Here is a 24,036-nt window from a genome sequence, read left to right as displayed (position 1 = left end):
AGTTGCTCGATCGGTTGGGCACTGCTCGATTTTATTCGACATTGGATTTGACGAAGGGTTATTGGCAGATCCCCTTGACACTAATTTACCGTGAAAAAACCACCTTCTCCACACCGTTTGGTTTACACCAGTTTGTGACACTTCCGTTCGGTTTGTTTGGAGCCCCGGCTACGTTTCAGCGGCTCATGGACCGAATCCTCAGACCGCATTCAGCTTACGCCGCTGCCTATTTAGATGACAGCATAATTTACAGCAATGATTGGCAGCGGCACATGCAACATCTGAGGGCAGTTCTGAGATCGCTGCGCCGAGCGGGACTCACAGCAAACCCAAAGAAGTGCACGATTGGGCGGGTGGAGGTACGGTATCTGGGGTTCCACTTGGGCCACATGCAGGTGCGTCCCCAAATTGAAAAGACAGCGGCGATTGCGACCTGCCCAAGGCCCAAGACCAAAAAGGGGGTGAGACAGTTCCTGGGGCTGGCTGGCTATTATAGAAGGTTCGTGCTTAATTATTCGGACGTCACCAGCCCGCTGACTGATCTCACTAAAATGGGAGCTCCAGACCCGGTCCAGTGGACGGAGCAGTGTCAGCGGACGTTCACGCAAGTTAAAGCTGCACTTTGCGGGGGGCCGCTTTTACATTCACCTGACTTCTCTCTCCCTTTTGTTTTACAGACAGATGCTTCAGACAGAGGGCTGGGGGCAATGCTCTCGCAGGTGGTGGAGGAGCGCCCGGTGCTGGAAAAGGAGTGTCTCGCCATCAAGTGGGCGGTCCTCACTCTCTGATACTACCTGTTGGGGCGGGCCTTCACCCTCTGTTCCGATCACGCCCCGCTCCAGTGGCTCCACCGCATGAAAGAAAGCAATGCGCGGATCACCCGTTGGTATCTGGCTCTTCAGCCGTTTAAGTTCAAGCTGGTCCACAGACCGGGGCGCAGATGGCTGTCGCCGACTTCCTCTCCAGGAATGGGGGGGGAGTGGTAGACAGGCCGGATGCCGCCCCGGCCTGAGTCAGGCGGTGGGGATATGTGGCAGCGGGGGCGTGGTCAAGCATCTCTCCGGAGAGAGAGAAAGCGGTAAGGGCGCTTACACCTGAGCTAAATTATGTCTAACACCTGTCTCTAATTTCAGTGAGCACGGGAAGAGCGACATAAAAGAGCCACACCGCCAGTAGACGCGGTGAAAGAGAGACTGGTGCAAGAAAGGCCATGACGCCATATTGTTGACGTGAAATGTTAAATGAATGTTTGATTGTAAAGCTGTGGACTGTGAAGCTGTGAGCGTTAACGTGAATAATTAAACTCCTACCTGAACCAGGAAATCTTGCTTCTCGCCTCCTACTTTCCACTGAACCCCCTTACATCCAGTAAACATAAAAAAAGCTAAATCAATATTCGGTGTGACCACCTTTGCCTTTAAAACAGCACCATTTCTCCTAGGTACACCTGGACACAGTTTTTCTTGGTTGTTGACAGATAGGTTGTAACAAACTTCTTGGAGAATTCGCCACAGTTCTTCTATATATTTAGGCTGTCTCAATTGCTTCTGTCTCTTCATGTAATCTCAGACTGACACGATGTTCAGTGGGGGCTCTGTGGGGGCAATGCCATCTCTTGCAGGGCTCCCTGTTCTTCTATTCTAATCTTTTCTATTTGCAAAAGTAATGTTTGAGAGTCTAAAATGTATTATACAAATATAATATATTTCAGTCATTATTTCTTAACTTTAAACCCCTCTGGCTTTTATTTTGGTGTAACACTCCAGGAAGAGTTTTGAGTGTTTGTTTGTAAGCCTGTTCACAGGAGTTTAATTCGCTTTTCATTCAAAATCTGGTGAAATGCTCCTCCGGCACCCTTCTTACTGGATGTAAGAAGCAAATTATCGAGCATCTACATCGGAAATGGATTTCATGTTTAGCTCCCACATATTGCGCACTGTTCTGAAAGCTACAAAATAGCAGCACATCACAAGTTTCACCCGTGCTGTGAGTGTGTCAACGGAGCAGTGCTCATTCAGTGAAGCACGCTGCACATGCAGACTGTTTATTTATTTATTAAACATGTCTTCATGATACTTTGAATAAAATGCACAAGTCATATGAACTTGGTATTTTAAGGTCTTTTAAAGGTTTTATGTCATTTTTTGAGCTTGATGGTCACGACCATTACTAACACGTGGTATTGGATTTAGATTGGGCTCATGGGACGATACCCAATCCAGTCAAAAACCTCAGTATCAGAGCCGATACTGATCCAGGTATTGGATCGTTGCATCCCTAGTCCCTAATTTCGTAGCTATAATTTAATGTATCCTAAATGCACACAATTAAATAATACTTCTTTCAAACTTTGTATATAATTTGGCAAAATTGCAGCTTGATTGGAAATGACGCCCAAGTGATATTTACCTTTTTTTTTTTTTTTAGAAAAAAGGTAGAAAATATTTTCAAACCAAAAATAAATGAAGATATGGTACAAAATATGTAAGACTGTTTTAATGTGACCTTCATATAATAAAACAGAAAAAAAGTTTAAATCTGTTAGTTTCAAAAATCAACCATTGGGACATGAAATTACCTGAAGTTGAAGAAACACCCTTATAGGTCAATTTCATGTGATGTATGTGACCTGCTTTCAGGGACATTTTGGAAAGGTGATGCTGTACGTGTATGACCCAGACAATGATGGAACAGGAGAATACGTGGCAGTGAAGGCCTTGAAACAAGAGAGTGGCAGTAACCTCCATGATTCCTGGTTGAAGGAGATTGAAATACTCAAATCACTTTACCACAACAATATAGTCAAGTACAAGGGCTGTTGTACTGAACTGGGTAAGCAGAGCTGTGTGTAGCCTGTATTTTAAAGAACCCATAAAATAAAAATTGAGCTTCTGTGGCTTATAGTCCATGTCTGCTAGCTTTGAGTCCAACTGTATGCTAGTGTACTCTTTAAAAACAGAAAAGTTGCAGACATACACATTTAAAACATACAGTCTTTCTCTGCCAGAAAGTCGGACCAAAAATGCTCTGTAGAATGAGAATGTCCCCTCCTCCTAAATTATAAATACCACCTGCTTCCATAACAAGTATCAAATTATAGTTTACCGCTGTGACATACACTAAAGGATATCTGATACTTAAAGATACAAAAGTTTTACTTCTAAAGAAATGAATAATAATATTGAAACATATGTATGAAATCATGACCACTCGTGAGATGAAGAGTTCAGTCATCAGTAACCTTATAAAAGCTCTTTTATTCTACATGGAGCAGGGGCGCCTCATGGGGGCAGCCATGTTAGCATCACATGACCAGCTGAATACCACTCCGTCTTGTTATTGGACACTTTCATTCATGGAGTAAATTAATCATGGGTTACTGTGCATAGTGAATTTCTACAATGGCATTGGTAATTGAAAACTACTGTGTTTGAATGATACAGCATCCACACCACTAGGTGTCAGTTTAAGCCAATGTAATATACTTCAAAAAATTACTGAGTGCACCTTTAAATGGTATGTCCTGCTCTAACTTCTTGTTTCAGTAGGAAATTCGTCAATACAGGGAAGAGTAATGCAATTTCATGAGGTTTTAAAATTCCACTTATCCAAAACAGGACTTAGTTTTAAGGATGATTGCCACACTCATTGTTTTGTGTTGTGTTGCATTAGGTGGACAGGTAATTCAGTTAATCATGGAGTATCTTCCGCTGGGAAGCCTCAGAGAGTATCTACCTAAACATCGGCTTGGAATCGCAAAAAGTCTATTGTTTGCTCAGCAGATCTGTATGGTGAGTATTTATGAGCAGTTTAGACCCATCAAAAATTACCATCAAACCTCGTATTGAAGCTAATAAAGAAAAACGAAGGCTTTGTTCAAACAGCGCTAATCTGATTCTTGATGTATCTGAATTAAAGGGATAGTTCTCCCAAAAATGAAAATTCTCTCATCATTTACCCTCATGCCATCCCAGATGTTTATGACTTTCTTTCATCTGCTGAACACAAACGAAGATTTTTAGAAGACTATTTCAGCTTTGTAGGTCCATACAATGCAAGTGAATGATGATCAGACCTTTGTAGCTCCAAAAAATCACATAAAGGAAACAGAATTAATCCATAAGACTCCAGTGCTTAAATCCATATCTTCAGAAGCGATATAATAAATGTGGTTGAGAAACATTACCCTAAACCTCCACTGTGAAAGTGAAACTAAACAGGCACCACATGTGACTTTCAGATGTAAAAGTGAAAGTAGAGATGTATAGTAAAAAAAAAGGACTTACATTTTTATCTGTTTCTCACCCACACCTATTATATCGCTTATATTCTGAAGATATGTATTTAAACACTGGAGTCATATGGACTACTTTAATGTTTCCTTTGTGATTTTCGGAGCTACAAAGTTCTGAACACCATTCACTTGAATTGTAAGGACTAACAGCAGAAGAAAACAAAGTCATACACATCTAGGATGGCATGAGGGTGAGTAAATGATGAGAGAATTTTCATTTTTGGGTGGGCTATCCCTTTAAATCCATTCACTTGTAGTGTGTATTTTTTTGTTTGACAATTAAATGTGGGGATACAACCACATTTTTACAAAAAAAATTGTTTTTAACTTTTTGAGTGCATTTCAGGTTGGATTTCAAGCAGTTTTTTTTTTTTTTTTCATCATTTGGGACATCATACACAAAGCAAAGTATTGTCTACAGCTGTTTCATTCACACTCTCTTTGTCGTGAAAGAACGAGTGAGCGGTTTCGGACATACAGTAATGTCTCTGATGCCAATGTTGTCTCTGCACCTCTTGAGTTCAGCACTGTGGGCTTGATGCCATGATGGACACAGACAAAATATAAATAAGTACTAATTAAATATTTTAGTTCCCTTACGACTCAGTACATTTGACATTGCGTTTATTAAAGCATATGGGGAGTGTTTTCTTACACAACCTAGTTGAAACCTCTCAACAATAATGCCAATATTCTAATACTGACTATGGTGTTTGAGCCCTGCCTGTTTTGGTGCGAAGCTGTCCACTATAAAAACTGGTGCACAAACACCATTTCCTCATAATTTCTTCCTTCAAGACAGTGATCATCTCTTGTCTAGAAGCCCTCTACCCTTCGCCGTCGATATACACAAGTCGGAATCTTCACGGCAACGAGAAGACTCTCTGCTCCCCTGCAGTGCTCTGGCGAACGTCACTCCACCTCGCCGCTTGACACTTCTCTGAGGAACAAGCCTCAGCATCCTGATTCCCTGTAGCGCTTCCGCAGGTGTTGTGTATCCTTACAAAGCAATTGCATATAGTGTATTGTATATTGTGTCAAATATAAATATACTACTGGTCAAAAGTTTTGAAACACTTACTCATTCTTTATTATAATTTTTTTTCACATTTTATAATAATAGTAAAGTCATCAAAACTATGGAATAACATAAATGGAACTATGGGAATTATGTTGTGACTAAACAAAATCCAAAATAAATCAAAACTGTGTTATATTTTAGCATCTTCAAAGTAGTCACCCTTTTCCTAGAATTTGCAGACATGTACTCTTGACATTTTCTCAACCAACTTCTTGAGGTATCACCCTGGGTTGCTTTTTAAACAGTATTGAAGGAGTTCCCATCTATGTTGGGCACTTATTGGCTGCTTTTCTTTATTATTTGGTCCAAGTCATCAATTTCAAAAACTTTTTTTTTTTTTTTAATATTAAATTTTAGTTTTATAATGAAATAAATGAATATGGTGGCACAATTATATTTTTGCCTACAAAACTAATTTCAAACATTTAAGCATACGCCTTCAGGTCAAAATATTTTTAAGATCATGAGAAAAATTTCAAAACTTTTGACCAGTAGTGTATATATTTATTTAGTTCATAACGAAATAAAGTCCTGGCGCGCGCCCTTCTCAGCACGCTCGCGCAGTGACAGCATCCTCTCTAATGTGGATCATGGGGAAGAAAACGGTTATGCTCAACTACCCCCTGTGGAGGAGGCGGTAGCGGCACACCCTCTGCCCACCGAGTAACAGGGCATGGAAATCACGCCCCATACAACCTTCCAAGCCGTGTCGACAATCGTCCGCACTGGCTGGAAAAGCTTACTCAATGGCAGGACAAGCTGGATCAGCACTCCACGCAATGGCGGTGCTCCAGGTATTTCAAGGCAAGCTCCTCAAGCAATTGGACAAGCAAGGCTTCGATCCAGAGACATTCAAAGAGCTCCACACCACTACAGACTTAGCGCTGTGTGCCACGAATGTCACTGCGCAGGCCATCGGCAAGTCCATGGGCAACCTGGCAGTTCTGGATCGACATGTATGGCTGACCCTCACAGAAATTAGTGATAGGGAAAAAGCCACTCTGCTGGATGCCCCAGTGTCTCCAGCCAGCCTATTTGGCAGCCCTGTGAATACATTTGCTGAGCATTACGTTGCGACTCAGCAGCAATCACAGACTATGAAACACTTTATGTCAAAACAGAGTACATCACAGCCAGTCTGCCCTAGCTCTGTTTTGAGCCAGCACCCGACTAAAAGGTCCATACCTGCTGCCTCAGCACCAGCACCTGCCGCCACTGGTGTGGCCATGCAAGCCGTGGCCCAAACGGAAGCAGCCGTATCAGTGCCCACATCGTGCCGGCGGAACAAACCCCAACCTGCACAGCAAAAGCACTCCTGACGGACACAGCCCTTTGAAGTGGAAAGCAGAGCCCACTTCCTTTTCCTCTTCAAAGCCCACACATTATGCGCGACCGCTTCCCTAAGGTGAGCGACGCATTATATCATTCGGTGAGCAAACCAAATTGTCCTCTCTCCCGTTACGCAGACGCGTGGGGAGCCCTAACGGGTATTTCAGAATTGGTGCAAAAAACTATCGAACGTGGTTATATGATCCAATTTGCACGCTGGCCACCCCGTTTCAATGGCGTTCTGTCTTCCACGGTTTCGTCCGAAGACGAGCCGTGTTACGAGCCGAAATACACAAACTCCTCGTGAAAACCAAGATAGAGGTTGTGCCAAATTGTCCAGCCCAAAAAGGGTTTTACAGCCATTATTTTCTTGTCCCAAAGAAAGATGGTGGGCTTCGGCCGATCCTGGATCTGAGACATTTGAATTGCGCACTCACAAAGCGCCCATTCAAAATGATTACTCAGAAACAGATCTTATCGCATGTACGCCCACACAATTGGTTTGCATCAATAGATTTGAAGGATGCGTACTTTCATATCCAAATTGTACGACATCACAGAATGTTTTTGAGATTCACATTAGAGGAAACAGTGTATCAATTCAAAGTCCTGCCCTTCGGACTGTCTCTGGCCCTCACACGTTCACAGAGTGCATCGATGCGGTTCTCGCCCCTCTGAAACTGAGCAGCATGCGCATCTTGAACTACCTCGACAATTGGCTGTTACTGGCACAATCAGAGGCTGTTATGCCAGCACAGAGACTTACTGCTTCAACATCTAAACCGCTTGGGCCTCAATGTGAACTGGGCGGAGAGCATGCTCTCCCCCAGCCAACAAATCTCCCTTTTGGGAGTCCGCCTCAACTCCACGAGCGGGCTCACGTGCGTTCAGGCCATTCTACAGTGTCTGTCTCAGTTTAAACTGGGGAGAACACTTCCACTGAAGCTGTTTCAAACAGCATTGGGGTTTATGGCAGCAGCATTTATCATTCCATTAGGTCTCTTACACATGAGACATCTTCAGTGCTGGCTCAAGCGCCGTGTGCCACGAAATGCTTGGCACCAGGGGCGCATGCACATCACTATATCCCGCTGCCGTATAGCTGCTTTAGCACCTTGGACAGCTCCTGCCTTTTACCAGCGAGGTGTCACACTGGGGCAGATTGTCTGGCAGAAAGTGGTGACTATGGATGCTTCCAACACAGGTTGGGGTGTGGTGTGCGATGGACACCCGACTTTTGGCACCTGGACAGGTGCGAAGAAAGTGTGGCACATCAACCGCCTATAGCTATCGGCTGTATTCCTAGACTTAAAGGCTTTTCAGTCAGAAATGGCGAACTGTCATGTCCTGGTTCGCTCAGACAACATGAGAGTTGTGGCATATATAAACTGCCATGGTGGAATTCATTCACTGCCGCTGCTGAGACTGATGCGTCATCTCCTCTCCCTGAGAGCAACATATGTCTCAGGCCGCCTGAATTACGGCGTGGACCTATTGTCACACCAAAGGGTGATACCGGGCAAATGGAGACTTAATTCTCAAACTGTACTGAGGATTTGGAAATATTCGGCAAAGCAGAAATCTATCTATTTGCCTCAGTGGGGAATACCCACTGTTCCCTCTGGTACTCAAAGTCCCAAGCCCCACTGGGAGCGGACGCAATGGCCAACAAATGGCCGGCGAAACGCAAACATGCGTTTCCCAGGGTGTGCCTGATTCACTCTGTCATATGCAAAGTCCGAGAGGACAAGGAAATGATTTGTGAAGGCGTTGATAAGGAGGACATGGGAGGCAGGTTGCTCCACTCACAGGTAAGGATTTTAATGACCACACTTCAGCGCTCACAGCTTCACACATTAATCTCTTCAGCTTCACAATAATAAATTCTTAGCTTCACAAAAATAAATTCTTAGTTTCACAATAATAATCTCTTCAGCTTCACAATAATAACTTTCTGGACCCAGGCTCTCTCTCGTCTGCTGGTTGTGTGGCTGCTTTTATGCCGCTCTCCCCATGCTCACTGGAATTAGAAACAGGTGTTAGGCATAATTTTGCTCAGGTGTATGAGCCCTTACCGCTTTCTCTCTCTCGGGACGGGTGCTTGACCATGCCCCCGCTGCCACATACCCCCACCGCCCGACTCAGGCCGGGGAGCCTCAGCGTCCCTGGTCTGTGGATCACCTTGAATTTAAAAGGCTGGAGAGCCAGATACCACTGGGTGATCCACACGTTGGTATCCTTCATGCGGTGGAGCCATTGGAGTGGGGTGTGATCCGAGCAGAGGGTGAAGGCCCGCCCCAGCAGGTAGTACCGGAGAGTGAAGACCGCTCACTTGATGGCCAGACACTCCTTCTCCACGGTGCTGTACTTTGTCTCCCTTAAGGAGAGCTTACGGCTGATGTACAGCTCTGGGCGCTAATCTGCATATCACGCACATGAAGCTGGTGCCACTATAGGCAAGCATGATTTAATCATAAAGTTCCTTAAATGAGCAAGATGATTAAACCAACCTCGGCCAGCTACAGTCCTGACTTGGGACTTAACTTTAGTCCTAAAAGCTCTCGCAGGGCCCCCCTTCGAGCCTTTGGACTTAAGACTGCACTACTGCTGGCTCTGACCTCAGTAAAATGGGTCGTGACCTGCATGCACTATCTATTGAAAGTTAATGTCTGGAGTTTGGCCCTGGTCTTTCAAAGCCACTGTCAAACCCAGAAAAGGCTAAGGTCCTAACCATGCCCTTCAGAGTGCAGGGAGTTCACCTTCAGGGCTTCTTCCCTCCTCCATTTAATTCGGATGAGGAACAATTATTGCATTTCTTATGCCCTGTGCAGGCGCTACATGCCTATGTTGAGCATACACGCCACTTCAGACTGTCTGATCAGCTCTTTGTATGCTATGGAGGACGCATGAAAGGAATGTCCGTCTTCAAGCAAAGACCTTCTCACTGAATTGTCGATGCTATTGCCCTGGCTTATGAGTCACAGGGTAAGACTTGCCCAATTGGTGTAAAAGCACACTCAACTAGAGGCATGGCCTCCTCATGGGCATGGACGAATGGTGTGTCCTTTTAAGACATATGTTTTGCAGCAGGATGGTCTTCTCAAAACACATTCGCAAGGTTTTACAACCTAGAGGTAATGTCTCTCTCTTCACAAGTCCTCTATATTTAGAGCGCTTGCTATTTCATTGGCCAAACATACACTTACGCTCCTCCCTTTAAGGACGAGCTCCCCATCTTTTTACACAACTGCCTGCATTCAGCACTTACATTATAAATAAACACCCTTCCCGACTGGGTTAGTGAAGGAGTTAATAATATATGCCTATAGTTCATATATTCCTTCTGAGTGCTCCCCTCCTGGCCCAACACGAGGGTCACTCACTGCGGCATACTTATGTCGGTTGCCATCCCACGAGACTGCGGCATCACGCTTCCTTTCTGGGAGGTTATGTTGTGTAGTGCGGCGTGATGGGATTCTGTTCCCCATATGCGTTAATAAATATAATGTCAAGTGTACTGAGTCCTAAGGGAACATCTTGGTTATGTTTGTAACCTCGGTTCCCTGAGATGAAGGGAACGAGACATTGCAAACCCTAGCTGCACTACAAGACTCAATAAGGCACAAGCGGTGCGCTCTTTGTTCTCAGTCAGAAATTCTGAGGAAATGGTGTTTGTGCACCTGTTTTTATAGCGGACGGCTTCGTGCCAAAACAGGCAGGGCTCAAACACCATAGCCAATATTAGAATATTGCCGTTATTGTAGAGAGGTTTCAACTAGGTTGTGTAAGAAGGCACTCCCGGGGTCACGTGACGCCATGCAAGACGCAGACGTGTGAGCGACGAGCTCTGTGGACTTTGCTAAATTTTTTATTATTTTCATGTTATAATCTGGTGAAATTCGATACATCCAGTTACACATTTGCTCTTTGAGGCAAAACATGGCAAAGAAGTCGAAATCCTCGGGCTCTAGAGACATTAAAAGACACTTATGTGTTCAGGATGAAAGCTCCGACAGGCCTACAGACCGGGGACTCTATTTGGATGGCGTGGTGGGAGAGGTGATCCAGCGTCAGTTGTCCAACATGTCAGTGATGCTGACAAAGGTTCTTGCTGACTTGGAGGATCTCGCTGTAATACGTTGATCGATTACAGCGATGGAAATAAAATTCTCTAATCCGCCCACGACCAAAGTTGATTTGGAACATCTCCTTGAAAAGCTTGAAGATCTTGAGAATAGAAGCCGCAGGAATAACATTCGAATTGTTGGAATTCCTGAGCATGAGGAGGGCAAAGATATGGTGAAATTCCTAGATGAGCTTTTCCCGAGTCTGCTCGACATAACAGGCCATAAACTGGAAATCGAGCGAGCTCACAGATTTGCTGAGGGAGAAAGGCCCCTATCGATTCTGGCCAAATTTCTGAGATCATCCGATAAAGATCTTGTGTTGCGCCAGGCGAGGAGCAAAGGGAAGCTTTCTTGGAAGAACCATAATATTTTCTTGTCCCCGGACTTTGCGAGTTCGACGAGAGAAATGCGATCAGTTCAAGGAATGTAAGAAACTCTTACATCGGCGAAGGATCACTTTTGCTCTGAAGTTTCCGGCCAAACTGAGAATAGAAACGAAGGACGGTCGCAAAGTATTTACATGTCCCAATCAGGCAATGTCTTTTATAGAATCAATGGGTGAGTAAACCTTTGGGTGTTTCTCATGTGAGTGGGTCGACTCGCTGTACTTACTCTGGCTTTTGAGGAAGCTGGGTGTCATTTTGGTTTCTTTTTGCTTTGGCTCCGCCAAGCAGCTGGAGTTTGTTTTGTGAATAACATTTTTCCTTAAAAAAACTTTTGCATTGACGAAAGATTACTTTGCATTGAAGTTCCCGGCCAGTTTGAGAGTGGACACTATGGATGACTGCAAAATATCTACATGCTCACACAAAGGATGTCTTTTATAAAGTTGACGGATTGTGTAAGTCATGGTATATACTTTATCCAGCCTCCGAGTGAATTGACTCGACCATCCGAGGAACCGGGATGCCGGTTTTGTTTCTTTTGTATTGGTTCCGGCTAGCGGGTGGAGCTTGTTCTATTGAATAACATTCCTTTGGAACAGCTGTGGGTTCGTTCTTTGTGCTTATTCCTCCTGCTGGCTGGAGTTTGTTTTGAGTATTTTAACGGGACATTGGAATGATCACGTCATCCACTGAACTCATAACAGCTGGCTCACTGAACATTCGTTTGTCTGTCCGAGGAATCTGAACGGTTTTATATCAGCTGGAATTTGTTTTGTGGAAGATCACACCTTTGAGACAGTTCTGTGAATTAATCTACATGTTCTTTGTGTTCATTCTTCCTATTGGCTGGGGTTTATTTTACAAAGTATTTTCTGTTATGTAATTTTGCCTCACAAATTTGTGAGGCAAAATTGAGCAATCCGATGGCAAAGTTGTCGTGGGGGCTCATGGGCGTTCATGGACCTTTTGAGTTTGGAGGGATTGTCGCCGGTTGGCGCTTTCGTGCGCGGGGTTAATGTGCACATTGTTCTTTTTTCTGTTTGTTTTGTTCGGGGGGAAAGTTCGGGCTTTGATTGTTTCACTAATGGGGAATGTGGTCTGTATAATTTTGTTTTTGACACGCAATTTATTTTTTCTACTATATCAAAATGTCAAATGTTAATATGAGTGTACTATCTCTCTCCACATGGAATGTGAATGGGTTGGGGCACCCCATAAAAACGTATGAAATATGATAAAGTGTTTCTTCAAGAAACACATCTTTCCCCGCAGGAAGCTGAAAAATTTGGGAAGATATGGGGTGGACATGTTTTCTTTAGTGCTGGCTCAATTAAGCGCAAGGGAGTCAGTATATTGATTAATAAACAACTACAATTGTTTTAGCTGAAATTCAGGGGCAATTGTTGATTTTGGCTATTATTTACACACCTAACGCTGATGATCAGGGCTTTTTTATAGATCTTGAAGGGATGCTGCAAACCGCTGGTACCCCCATGATATAATATTGGGAGGAGACTTTAATCTTTTGATGGACTCAATCCTTGATCATAGTGAAGCAAAAGTGTGTAAACCCCCTAGAGCAACATTGACGCTTCACAGGATGTGTAAAAATCTTGGTCTTACAGATATTTGGAGACTTTTGAACCCATCTGGTAGGGACTATACATTATTTTTCATCAGTCCATAAGATTTATACTAGAGAAAAATGTTTTTTATATCAAAATCCCTCATTTCATCTGTTGTTGATTGCTCAATTGGAAATATCTTAGTCTCAGATCATGCCCTGGTGAGTTTAGAGGTCTTGCCATATACAGAGTAAAAGAAATCATATAGTTGCCACCTTAATGTGTCCCTTTTGCAAAATCCTGATTTCCAACAAATGCTAAAGACTGAAATCAATGTTTATATGAAGACCAACTGGTCCTCAGTATCCTCTGTGGGCGTGGCTTGGGAGGCACTTAAGGCGGTTCTTAGGGGTCGGGTCATTCAGTATGCCTCATTCACCAAAAAATCCAAAGCACAAGAACTCGTGGAGTTGGAAGGAAATATTAAAAGTGCAGAGCACTTAAGAAGCAGAGCTGAAGCGCTGTATGTCATCTGATGGCCTCAGAGAATTGACCCGATTGAAATATAGATATAATACTATTTTGTCACAGAAAGTGGAGTTTTGGTTATTCAGGGCAAGACAGTCATACTTTGAGTCGGGGGACAAAGCAGGAAAACTTTTGGCTAGATATATAAAGCAGAGAGAGTCTTTTTCTACCATTCCCTTGGTGAAATCTGCGGTTGGTGAAATATTTACCTCGGCCATTGATATTAATAATGCTTTTAAAGAATTCTACTTTGATCTCTATAGTTCCATGTCTTCATCTACTGATGAAGATATTAGGAACTTTGTGGAACCATTAGATCTTCCTAAACTGACGACTGAGCAAAAAAATTCTCTTGATTCTGAGATAACCTTGGAGGAGCTTGATGAGGTAATTAAGGCCTTGCCTACAGGCAAGTACAGCCAAATGTATGGGTTCGGGAGTACATTTATTGTTTGGATTAAGTTACTTTATAGACACCCTGTAGCGGTGGTACAAACAAACAGATTAATTTCAGATTATTTTACTCTGGATAGGGGCACCCGGCAGGGTTGCCCTCTTTCCCCATTATTGTTCTGTCTGAAACCATTAGCAGCCACGATAAGAAAGGAGGATGATTTTCCAGGGGTGATTGCGCAGAGGTGTGGCGTATAAGCTTCTGCTTTAAGCAGATATTATTTTATTATTCATCTCCAACCCAACTAGATCTATGCCTTGCCTCCACAGAATTATTACCTCCTTTTCCAAGTTCTCAGGATACAAAGTCAATTGGTCTAACGGCCAGTAACGGCCTTCCAGCCAGGTGCCTTCCAGTGGCCCAAACAGGGAATTAAGTATTTGGGAATTTTATTCCCAGCAAATTTGTCTTCCCATTTTGATCCCTTAATAAAAAGGTTTTCGAATGATGTGGACAGGTGGGCTTCATTACATTTATCGATGATTGGGAAGGTTAATGTTATTAAAATGAATTGTATTCCAAAATTCAGCTACCTGCTACAGTCTCTCCCTGTAGATGTCCCCCTCTCTTATTTCAAGCAATTTGATAACATAGCGAAGTCCTTCATTTGGAATGGTAAGCGTCCCAGGTTAAATTTCAATAAGTTACATAGGCCGATTGACAAAGGTGGGTTAGGCCTACCCAAGATTTTGTTTTATTATTATTCATTCGGTCTTAGACATTTGGCTCATTGGTCGCTTCCACCTGAGAGAGCCCCTCCCTGGTTTTGTATTGAAAAGGAAGTTTTTATCCCTATCTCGCCACTGCAAAGCCTTTCGATTTAACTAGCCGGAGAGGTCGCATCCCGTTATTTTGCATTTGCACTCGATATGGATAAAAGTGTCCAGAGTGTTAAATATTTATTTAAACATAGCCTCGAGCATATGGCTGAACCCTAAACTATGTATTAATAAGTCCCCTTTCTGTTGGTCAGATTGGATTGTGAGGGGGGTTAATAAACTTGGTGACCTATATGAGAGTGGAGTATTGAGACCTTTTGAAAATTTGGTTCAACATTTTGGCATTCCCAGATTTCAGTTTTATAAGTATTTACAGCTGCGCCACCTACTCTGCACTGTTTTTGGGAGTGGCACGCACCCCCTCCCCCCCAGTTCGGATCATGAGGCATCAGTGTATTACTTACTGCTAATTCAGAGTCTGAATTATGTCAAAATATTATGGGAGAAAGATCTAAACTTGACATTGGAGGAGGGGGTGTGGGCTAGGATCCTAAAAAATGTAAAGTCTGTATCTTGAGATGCAAGGGTTCGCCTTATGCAATTTAAGATTTTACATAGATTTTATTGGACCCCCTCCAGATTGTATAGGCTTGGTCTTAAAGACACACCCACCTGCTGGCGATGTCAATCAGAGGTTGGAGACATAACTCATGTCTTTTGGTGGTGTGTTGAGATCCAGGAGTTCTGGTTGAAAGTTCAGAGTCTTATATGTGATGTATTGGGCACTTGGCTTTCACTTTGCCCCTGAAGGCTTTCGGGGAGGGGTAGTGGAGAGGGATCTCTAGTTTTAAAAATGTGTGTGCAATTTGATTGTTTTTTTCAAATATGCTTTTTATTTATTTATTTATTGTGTGTGCGTGTTTTTTTTTTTTTTTTTTTTTTAATATTTATGTTATTAGTGTTTGTGTCGGATGGGGGTGTTCGGGGGAAAGGTTTCATTGTACATAATTTGATTCCGAATTTTCTGCGACGTTTATTTAATTTGTTGAATGGAATCAATAAAAATTGTTAATATCAAGAAGGCACTCCCCATATGCATTAATAAATACAAGGTCTCGTTCCTTTCGTCTCAGGGAACTGAGGTTACGTACGTAACCGAGACGTTTTCCGTCTCTCTTTTCGCAATGACTGCCAATCTCTTATACAGTTGTGCTCAAAGGTTTGCATATCCTTGGAGAATTGGTAATATATGTACCATTTTTAAAGAAAACATGAGTGAGCAGGCAAAACACATTTCTTTTATTTCTTATGGGATTCATATTCAACTGTAGGTTATAACAGAATGGCACAATCATAAAACAAAACATGGCAACAAAAAAAAAATGAAATGACTCCTGTTCAAAAGTCAGCATACCCTTAGTTCTTAATACTGTGTATTGCCCCCTTTAGCATCAATGACAGCGTGCAGTCTTTTGAAATAGTTGTCTATGAGGCCCCAAATTCTTGCAGGTGGTATAGCTGCCCATTCGTCTTGGCCAGGTCATGCAAAGTCTTTGGTCATCTTGCATGAACCGCATGTTTGAGATCTCCCCAGAGAGGCTTGATGATATTAAGGTCAGGACACTGTGATGGCCACTCCAGAACCTTCAACTTTTTCTGCTGTAACCACTGGAGGATCAACTTGGCCTTGTGCTTAGGGTCATTGTCATGCTGGAAAGTCCAAGAGCGTCCCATGCGCAGCTTTTGTGCAGAAGAATGCAAATTGTCTGCCAGTATTTTCTGATAACATGCTGCATTCATCTTGCCATCAGTTTTCACAAGATTCCCCGTGCCTTTAGAGCTCACACACCCCCAAAACATCAGTGAGCCACCACCATGCTTCACAGTGGGGATGGTATTCTTTTCACTATAGGCCTTGTTGACCCCTCTCCAAACGTAGCGCTGATGGTTATGACCATAAATCTCTATTTTGGTCTTGTCACTCCAAATTACAGTGTGCCAGAAGCTGTGAGGCGTGTCAAGGTGTTGTCGGGCATATTGTAACCGGGCTTTTTTGTAGCATTGGTGCAGTAAAGGCTTCTTTCTGGCAGCCTGTATTTCTCCTGAGGTTACCTGTGGGTTTTTCTTTGTATCCCGAACAATTCTTCTGGCAGTTGTGGCTGAAATCTTTCTTGGTCTACCTAACTTTGGCTTGGTATCAAGAGATCCCTGAATTTTCCACTTCTTAATAAGTGATTGAACAGTTCTGACTGGCATTTTCAAGGCTTTAGATATCTTTTTATATCCTTTTCCACATTTATAAAGTTCCATTACCTTGTTACGCAGGTCTTTTGACAGTTCTTTTCTGCTCCCCATGGCTCAGTATCTAGCTTGCTCAGTGCATCCACGTGAGAGCTAACAAACTCATTGACTATTTATACACAGACACTAATTGCAATTTAAAAAGCCACAGGAAATTAACCTTTACTTGCCATTTAAACCTGTGTGTGTCACCTTGTGTGTCTGTAACAAGGCCAAACATTCAAGGATATGTAAACTTTTGATCAGGGCCATTTGGGTGATTTCTGTTATCATTATAATTTAAAAAGGAGTCAAACAACTATGTGATAATAAATGGCTTCATATGATCACTATCCTTAAATAAAACATTTTTGCATGATCAGTCTTATTTTCAAAATCAATGCCAAAATTTCACAATTTCTGCCAGGGTATGCAAACTTTTGAACACAACTGTATCTCTTGGCATTAAGTCATTACAATGGCAACTGATATAGATTTAGCAGATGGTGACCACACTGTCTAAACAAACAGATCAGATTTCACCACTTGCAAAATCATAGTGCAGACAGTCAGTCCTTAAAATCAGATTGATGTGTAAACAAAGCCTAATGGTCCCTCTGTTCAATCTGTCTTTTGTAACCAAAGGGGATGGACTATCTGCACTCCAAACGGTACGTCCACCGAGATTTGGCAGCACGAAATGTTTTGGTGGAGAATGAAGGTGTGGTCAAAATTGGTGACTTTGGCCTGACAAAGTACATTCCTGAAGGGGAGATCTACTATCGTGTTCGGGAGGATGGAGACAGCCCTGTGTTCTGGTAAGCTTTAATTGCTGGAGGCTTGGGGAGATGGTTAATGTTTCTGTAATGGTGATAATATCCTGTTCTTGTGCTGGAGTGTGCTTCCATCGATAAAATTGGATCCTTATCCTGTCTGTTAATGGATTTAGGGTAATATAACATCATTAGACATTAGTGTGGTGTTTCTCAATAAAAGCATCAGTCTGTTTGATATCGATCGTCTCAGAGAGCATTAGTAAAATTGAATGATTCCATGGAAAATAAAATTATTTCATAACAAAAAACCTTTGTTCCCAAACATAAATTATCTTTGGACTTGTTCATCTTTAGAGAATTAAATCTACAGCATCTCTCGGTTCACAACAAGAGAAGTTATACCTAACCAATTTATGCCTTTGGTTTTTAGGTATGCTATAGAGTGCTTAAAGGAGGGCAAGTTTTCCTTTGCCTCTGATGTTTGGTCCTTTGCTGTGGCCCTTTATGAGATTTTGACCTACTGCAACCATCGCCAAAGCCCTCCTTCGGTAAGTCTCAGTTTATTTTTTTATTTTTTTTGCAAGAACATTGGCTTGTAATGTTTATATTTTTTTCTCATTAAATAGGTTTCACACATAAGAATTGATAGCAATTGGTTATGAACTTTGAAGCCATTTCATTAAAAGGATAATTAGTGAAAATTGTCATTTACTCACCCTCATGTTGTTCCATGACATTCTGTCTTCTGTGGAACACAAAAACGTTAGGTAAAATGCCCAGGCTGTTCTTGTCTATAGTTTATAGTAATAAAGCAAACAACAAGGACAAAAAAGCACCATAAAAGTAGTCCATATGACTTGTGCTCCAAACAAGTTTTTTGAAGCCATACAATAGCTTTGTGTAAGGAACAGACTGAAATGTAAGTTATTATTCACTGAAAATCTTTTACATTGCTCTGCCATAGCTCTTAAATTTAATTCACACATTTGTGTCAAACTTGACGAGTTGCGATTGGTCAGAACATGTAAGAACCAATGCCATTTGGCATCACTGATGTGTCTTGATGCATCACATATGAATATATGCAAAAACAAATGAGATCTGAGAGCTACGATGAAGGGAAAGATTTTCGGTGAGTAACAACATAAATTTTAGTTCCTCTCACAAAGCTGAGAGGAACTAAAATACAGCATGCAAGTCATATGGACTACCTTTATGTTTGCTTGTTTTTTACATTTTTAGAGCTTGACAGCTATTTGCTTTCACTATGTGGAAAAGAGAAATCTCCTTTTGTGTCCCACAGAAACGAAGTCGTAGGTTTGCAACGACATGTAGATGAGTAGCCTAAATTATGCCAGAATTTTTATTTTTGGGTGAACTATTCGTTTAATGTTACAATGTCTCTTGAATAGATAAGTGTATGACTTTGTTTTACATAGAAATTTTTTGAGATGATGGGAATGGTCCAAGGGCAGATGACTGTGGTTAAACTTATTACTCTACTAGAGAAAAACAGAAGACTGCCCTGCCCTCGAGACTGTCCTCGTGAGGTAGTGTGAAACCAAGCGGCACAAACATTTATAAACACTGCACAAATATTCTTTCATGCTTGTCTGAACTACCCATCGCTTCTTCATTGCTTGAATCCTGAATTGCAGATTTATTTACTGATGGAGCATTGCTGGGACTTTAACCCTGGGCAGCGTCCATCCTTCAAATCCCTGGTTGAGTCTTTGGAGGACATCCGACGAACATACGAACAGCAACCCTCTGTGCAGCTCACTCAGATCAACCATCGCTGACCTGCTTTTGCTCTCTGTGCTGTTCACACAGCCTCTAACCACAACATTTCACTTTGAGTTTGGCCTCACATGGCTGATAATGTCACAAGGGCATGCTTTTCGAGAAGAGGATGTTTTTGTATGTTTGAGTTAAGAGCGAACCCACATACTACTTTTCCACAAAAACCAGACCAGTGTTTGTGACGAAGCCAGTGCTCGGCCATTGGATCTGTGCTGCTGCACAACGGCAAAACACAGTAACTACACATTTTGTCAAAATTGAATTATGACCTAAATTGGGTCTCTTATGCCAAAGTATTCTTCGGTTTTGACACCAACGCTTAGCGTCTGTGTACAGTCTAATGCTCAGCCTTTCAAAGTATACTTTGTTTGCCTGTGTGCATTTGACAAAGGCAGTTGGTGCATGCGCGCTATGACTGCTATGAGACACTGGACTATTTCTCTTCAGGAATTTAGACCCATAAAGATCTCAAGTTATACAAATGCAGGTGTCTCCTGACTTCCTCACACATGCGCACTTGACGTGCACATCCACTATTGTTGTTTCCAGCTTCGTCTCCTGTTGTTTAGCAGTGATAACATCTAGCGCTTCTTCGTGAAAGCAAAGGCTCGATTGTGAGTGTTGCCACCTTACGGCAAATAATTCCAGCCACGTGCGCACACTGCTCATTCAGAGAAATTCAGAGAATTTTTCAGAACAGAAAAATGTTCTTGCTTTCAGTGTTGGTCTAGTTACTGTGTTTTGCCTTTGTAGAGCAGTGTGAACCTTTCCCAGAAACCGGCCCACATTTCCACTGACTTAAGAGCGGAACGATGGCGTAACTCTTACTGCATAACCTGCCCACAATCATACACAGCTTTTGACTTACTGGTTCAAAACCTGCAAGTTTGAGGGGCTGCTGCAGAGATAATTTTTGGCCCCAAATCACGTTGTCTTCAGTAGAAAAGTGTGGAATGATTCCGGATAGGGCTCTTGCACCAGCACTGGCACTCTGTCTGTAGACAAGGGGTAACTGTGACCTGAAGTACTCTTGAAAGCTGAAGTGTGTAATTTCTGTGTCACTGGCATCACCAAACAGAATGGCAAAAATAATCAATTTTCAAAAAGATTCCAAAAACATTCCCGCCATTATTTGAGCCAGTGTTAATGTGTCGGGAAGTACGGGCTGAAAACAAACATAAAGAATGTTTTGATTGCTGCACAGTGTTTCAATTTTACATGTAATCAACCTACAAATGGCTTACTTATAGTTGACTCTGCATATGAAGCTGGGATATGAGAATTTAACAAAATTACACACATCAGCTACATAATAACCAAAGAATGCCTGGTCCTGGACCTAATTCATTCCTTAATCAGTGTAACATATAGTGTAATGTAAATACTCTCAGGTGTGTTTAGATGCTTTCGAGTTTACGTCCTCATTCCCCAGACCTGCTGATAAAAATTGGGAGTAAAACCAAAGGCTGTGACAGGCTGTATCCTGGAAGGCCTTAAAATATGACTTTTAGTCAGATTTTTTATATTTATTTTCTTCTTTTTGTAAAATGTGCAATTCTTCAGTCAAGTTTAATGGGCTTTTGCACTCCTCGTGTGAAATGCCTTGCCTTAATGTCTCACTGAATGTACCTATATAAACTCTTTTAATAAACATAAATATTGAAAGTGTATACCAAAATACAATCTCTGAATGTATCTGAACTTTATACTAGATTTGTGATTGTGGTTTTAGTGAATGTAAGCATTTTGCAATTTATATGATGTGGGTACTGACTATATTGCCTATTCTTTTTTTTATAATTTCAAAAAGAATTAACATTGAAAACATGCAAAACCTGTCACTTTAGGCCAGGTCTTCATTGGATGACCAGCTAGGCAAAACTCATTTTAAAGACAGCAGAACCCACAAGACTTTCACAACAAATATATCCATGGATCTATTGGGGACCATTATTCTACTGTTTTTACAGCTTGTACCCTTGATATTCGTAAAAGCCTCTTTTATTGTAATCTGGCAACCTAGATGGTATGTATTGTAAAAAAAAAAAAAAGTGAGAAATTAAAATATTGACAGAAAGGATGAACTGTCTACATGAAGGGTATTAAGAAAAAAATATAAAGTGAAATGTGTATTTTAAAACTTTTAACTTAAACTGGATAGAGTTTAGAACCTTAAACTGAAGGCCCTTGCCTAGACAGTCAACAGTTGTATTTTGGCTTTTGTGTTGCTTACACCAAGGTGTATTTTTTTATTTTATTTATTTTTTTTACTTTACTTTTCGAAGGCCCAAATATGATGATCCCCTTGTGAGGGACCCTTGTTCTAAAAAATTTAAATATTTTATTTTTAAATACATTCTACTGTATACTTAAAAATTATAATTTTGAATAAAGTTTATAGTGTTTTTTACTTAATTATTAATGTTGTACGGTATATACTGTGCAAAATATGAGTCATACAATCTACTTGATACTCCAGAGTGTCAGTAAGATATGAAATACTTCCCTACTCGTCTTTTAAAGACTATAGCTCTTCATTACATATCAATTTATTTGATTGGCATGTAGGACGAAAAAAATATATACACATCCCTAATCATCTTTACAAGCTCATCTAAAATATGAATTTTATGCACCACAGCCTTGACTGCAACAGACAGGATCATTTTTCCACACTAAAAATATTTATGCAGCCATATATTTATGTTTAAACTATATGCGAGATCTGCATAAATGCAGTAAGTTGGTGTGTTTAAATAATTAAGAACTTTTGGTCTCCAGTAGAGACGGAAGTATGATATCCCTTTAGAAATAACATTTCTAAATCTAGAAATACATTCTTTCGCTTGGTCAATGTGTTTGGATAAGGAACTGATTGTCAGTGAGTTAATGCTCAGTCAAAGGTCAAGTAAGTGCAACATTTATGAGAGTCTAGGGAGAAGTCTACTATTGTATCTGACAAACATTGCACAAAACAAATTCAGAGAGTAATATATCTGAAAACAGATTCATTTAGCTGTCTTTTTCAAAATATCCAGCAGATGTCGCTACATTTTCACATAAAAAAAACAAAAAACACACCTTATAGGGATAGTTCACCCAAAAATGTAAATTCTCTCATTTACTCACCCTCATGCAATCCCAGATGTGTATGACTGACTTTCTTCTGCTGAACTCGAAGATTTGTACAATAATATTTCAGCTCTGTAGGTCCATACAATGCAAGTGAATGGTGACCAGAACTTTGCAGCTCCAAAAAGCACATAAAGGCAGCATAAAAACAATCCATACAGCTCCAGGTTTTTAATCCATGTCTTCTGAAGCTATATTATATGTTTGGGTGAGAAACAGAACAATATTTAATTCCTTTTTTACTCTAAATCTCTATTTTCACATTCTGAAAGTAAAAGTGAAGATTTATAGTAAAAAATATGTAAATGTTGTTTTTCCTACCCACACCTATCATGTCACTTCTGAAGACATGGTGTAAAACACTGGAGTCATATGGATTAATTTTATGTTTCCTTTATGTGCTTTTTGGAGCTTCAAAATTCTGGTTATCATTTACTTGCACTGTGTAGACCTACAGAGCTGAAATATTCTTCTAAAAATCTTCATTTGTGTTCAGCAGAAGAAAGAAAGTCTTACAGATCTGGGTTGGCATGAGGGTGAGTAAATGATGAGAGAATTTACATTTTTGGGTGAACTATCCCTTTAAGGTGTTATTTTCTTTTCTTTTTTTCTTTTTTATTTGTAATGTGAAAATGTAGCGACATCTGCTGGATATTTTGAAAAAGACAGCTAAATGAATCTGTTTTCAGATATATTACTCTCTGAATTTGTTTTCTGCAATGCTTGTCAGATTCAATAATAGACTTCTCCCTAGACTGTTAGTGAAAAGCATACAGTTCTGTCTGGATTAATGGGCCACAATTCCAGCAATTTATTGTGAGAAGCGTGTGGAAGGCTACTCTAAACATTTGACCCAAGTTAAACAATTTAAAGGCAATGCTACGAAAAACTAACAAAGTGTATGTTATCTTCTGACCCACTGGGAATGAGATGAAAGAAATAAAAGCTGAAATAAATAATTCTCTCTACTATTATTCTGACATTTCACATTCTTAAAATAAAGTAGTGATTCTAACTGACCTAAAACAGTGAATGTTTTCTGCCATTTTTGAATCACTTAATCTCAGTAACTGTCTTGTTATTGGACACTTTCACTCTTGGATTAATTTAATCATGGCTGATTGTGAATAGTGAATTTCTACAATGGCATCTCCAACAGAAAACTATTGATTTTGAATGATGCTGCATCCACACCATTAGGTGTCACTGTAAGTCCAAGATGACACGAGCAAAAAGTTACTGAGTGCACCTTTAAGATACTTGGACGTTTTGTTCTACAACGTCAATTACATAAGTCATACCCCGAAAGTAAATGTTTTATATTTATATATACGTATGTACTTTAAATAAGCAATATATAATAATTATTTACATATATAATAATTTAAAAATAATAATAATTTTACATTAGATAAAGTGCCAGACTGTAATAAAAACAAAACAAAGAGAGGTTAAAAAAAAAAAAACAATTACACCGGTATTTATCTATCAACTACATACTACGTGAATCGGAATAATCTGGCAACTTGGCTACTGTGTGTTCAAATTTGACACGTGACTCG

At 41.0% G+C, this 24,036-nt stretch overlaps 1 protein-coding gene across 1 annotated transcript in view; it reads left to right on the top strand.

Moving 5' to 3' along the window:
- Positions 1 to 21,669, top strand: part of LOC127449947 (non-receptor tyrosine-protein kinase TYK2-like) — a 75,170-nt gene extending 53,501 nt beyond the window's left edge. Inside the window, exons 19-24 of the mRNA XM_051713589.1 lie at positions 2,640 to 2,832; positions 3,673 to 3,791; positions 17,409 to 17,581; positions 17,970 to 18,087; positions 18,979 to 19,089; positions 19,198 to 21,669. Coding sequence (XP_051569549.1) covers positions 2,640 to 2,832; positions 3,673 to 3,791; positions 17,409 to 17,581; positions 17,970 to 18,087; positions 18,979 to 19,089; positions 19,198 to 19,341 — 858 coding nt within the window. The 3' untranslated portion in view covers positions 19,342 to 21,669. The remainder of the gene's footprint in view (positions 1 to 2,639; positions 2,833 to 3,672; positions 3,792 to 17,408; positions 17,582 to 17,969; positions 18,088 to 18,978; positions 19,090 to 19,197) is intronic.
- Positions 21,670 to 24,036: the final 2,367 nt, after the last annotated feature.

Source organism: Myxocyprinus asiaticus, chromosome 13, assembly GCF_019703515.2.
Source record: "Myxocyprinus asiaticus isolate MX2 ecotype Aquarium Trade chromosome 13, UBuf_Myxa_2, whole genome shotgun sequence".
In the NCBI taxonomy this organism is placed as follows: Eukaryota; Metazoa; Chordata; class Actinopteri; order Cypriniformes; family Catostomidae; genus Myxocyprinus; species Myxocyprinus asiaticus.
This window is presented reverse-complemented; position numbering and strand designations above follow the sequence as displayed.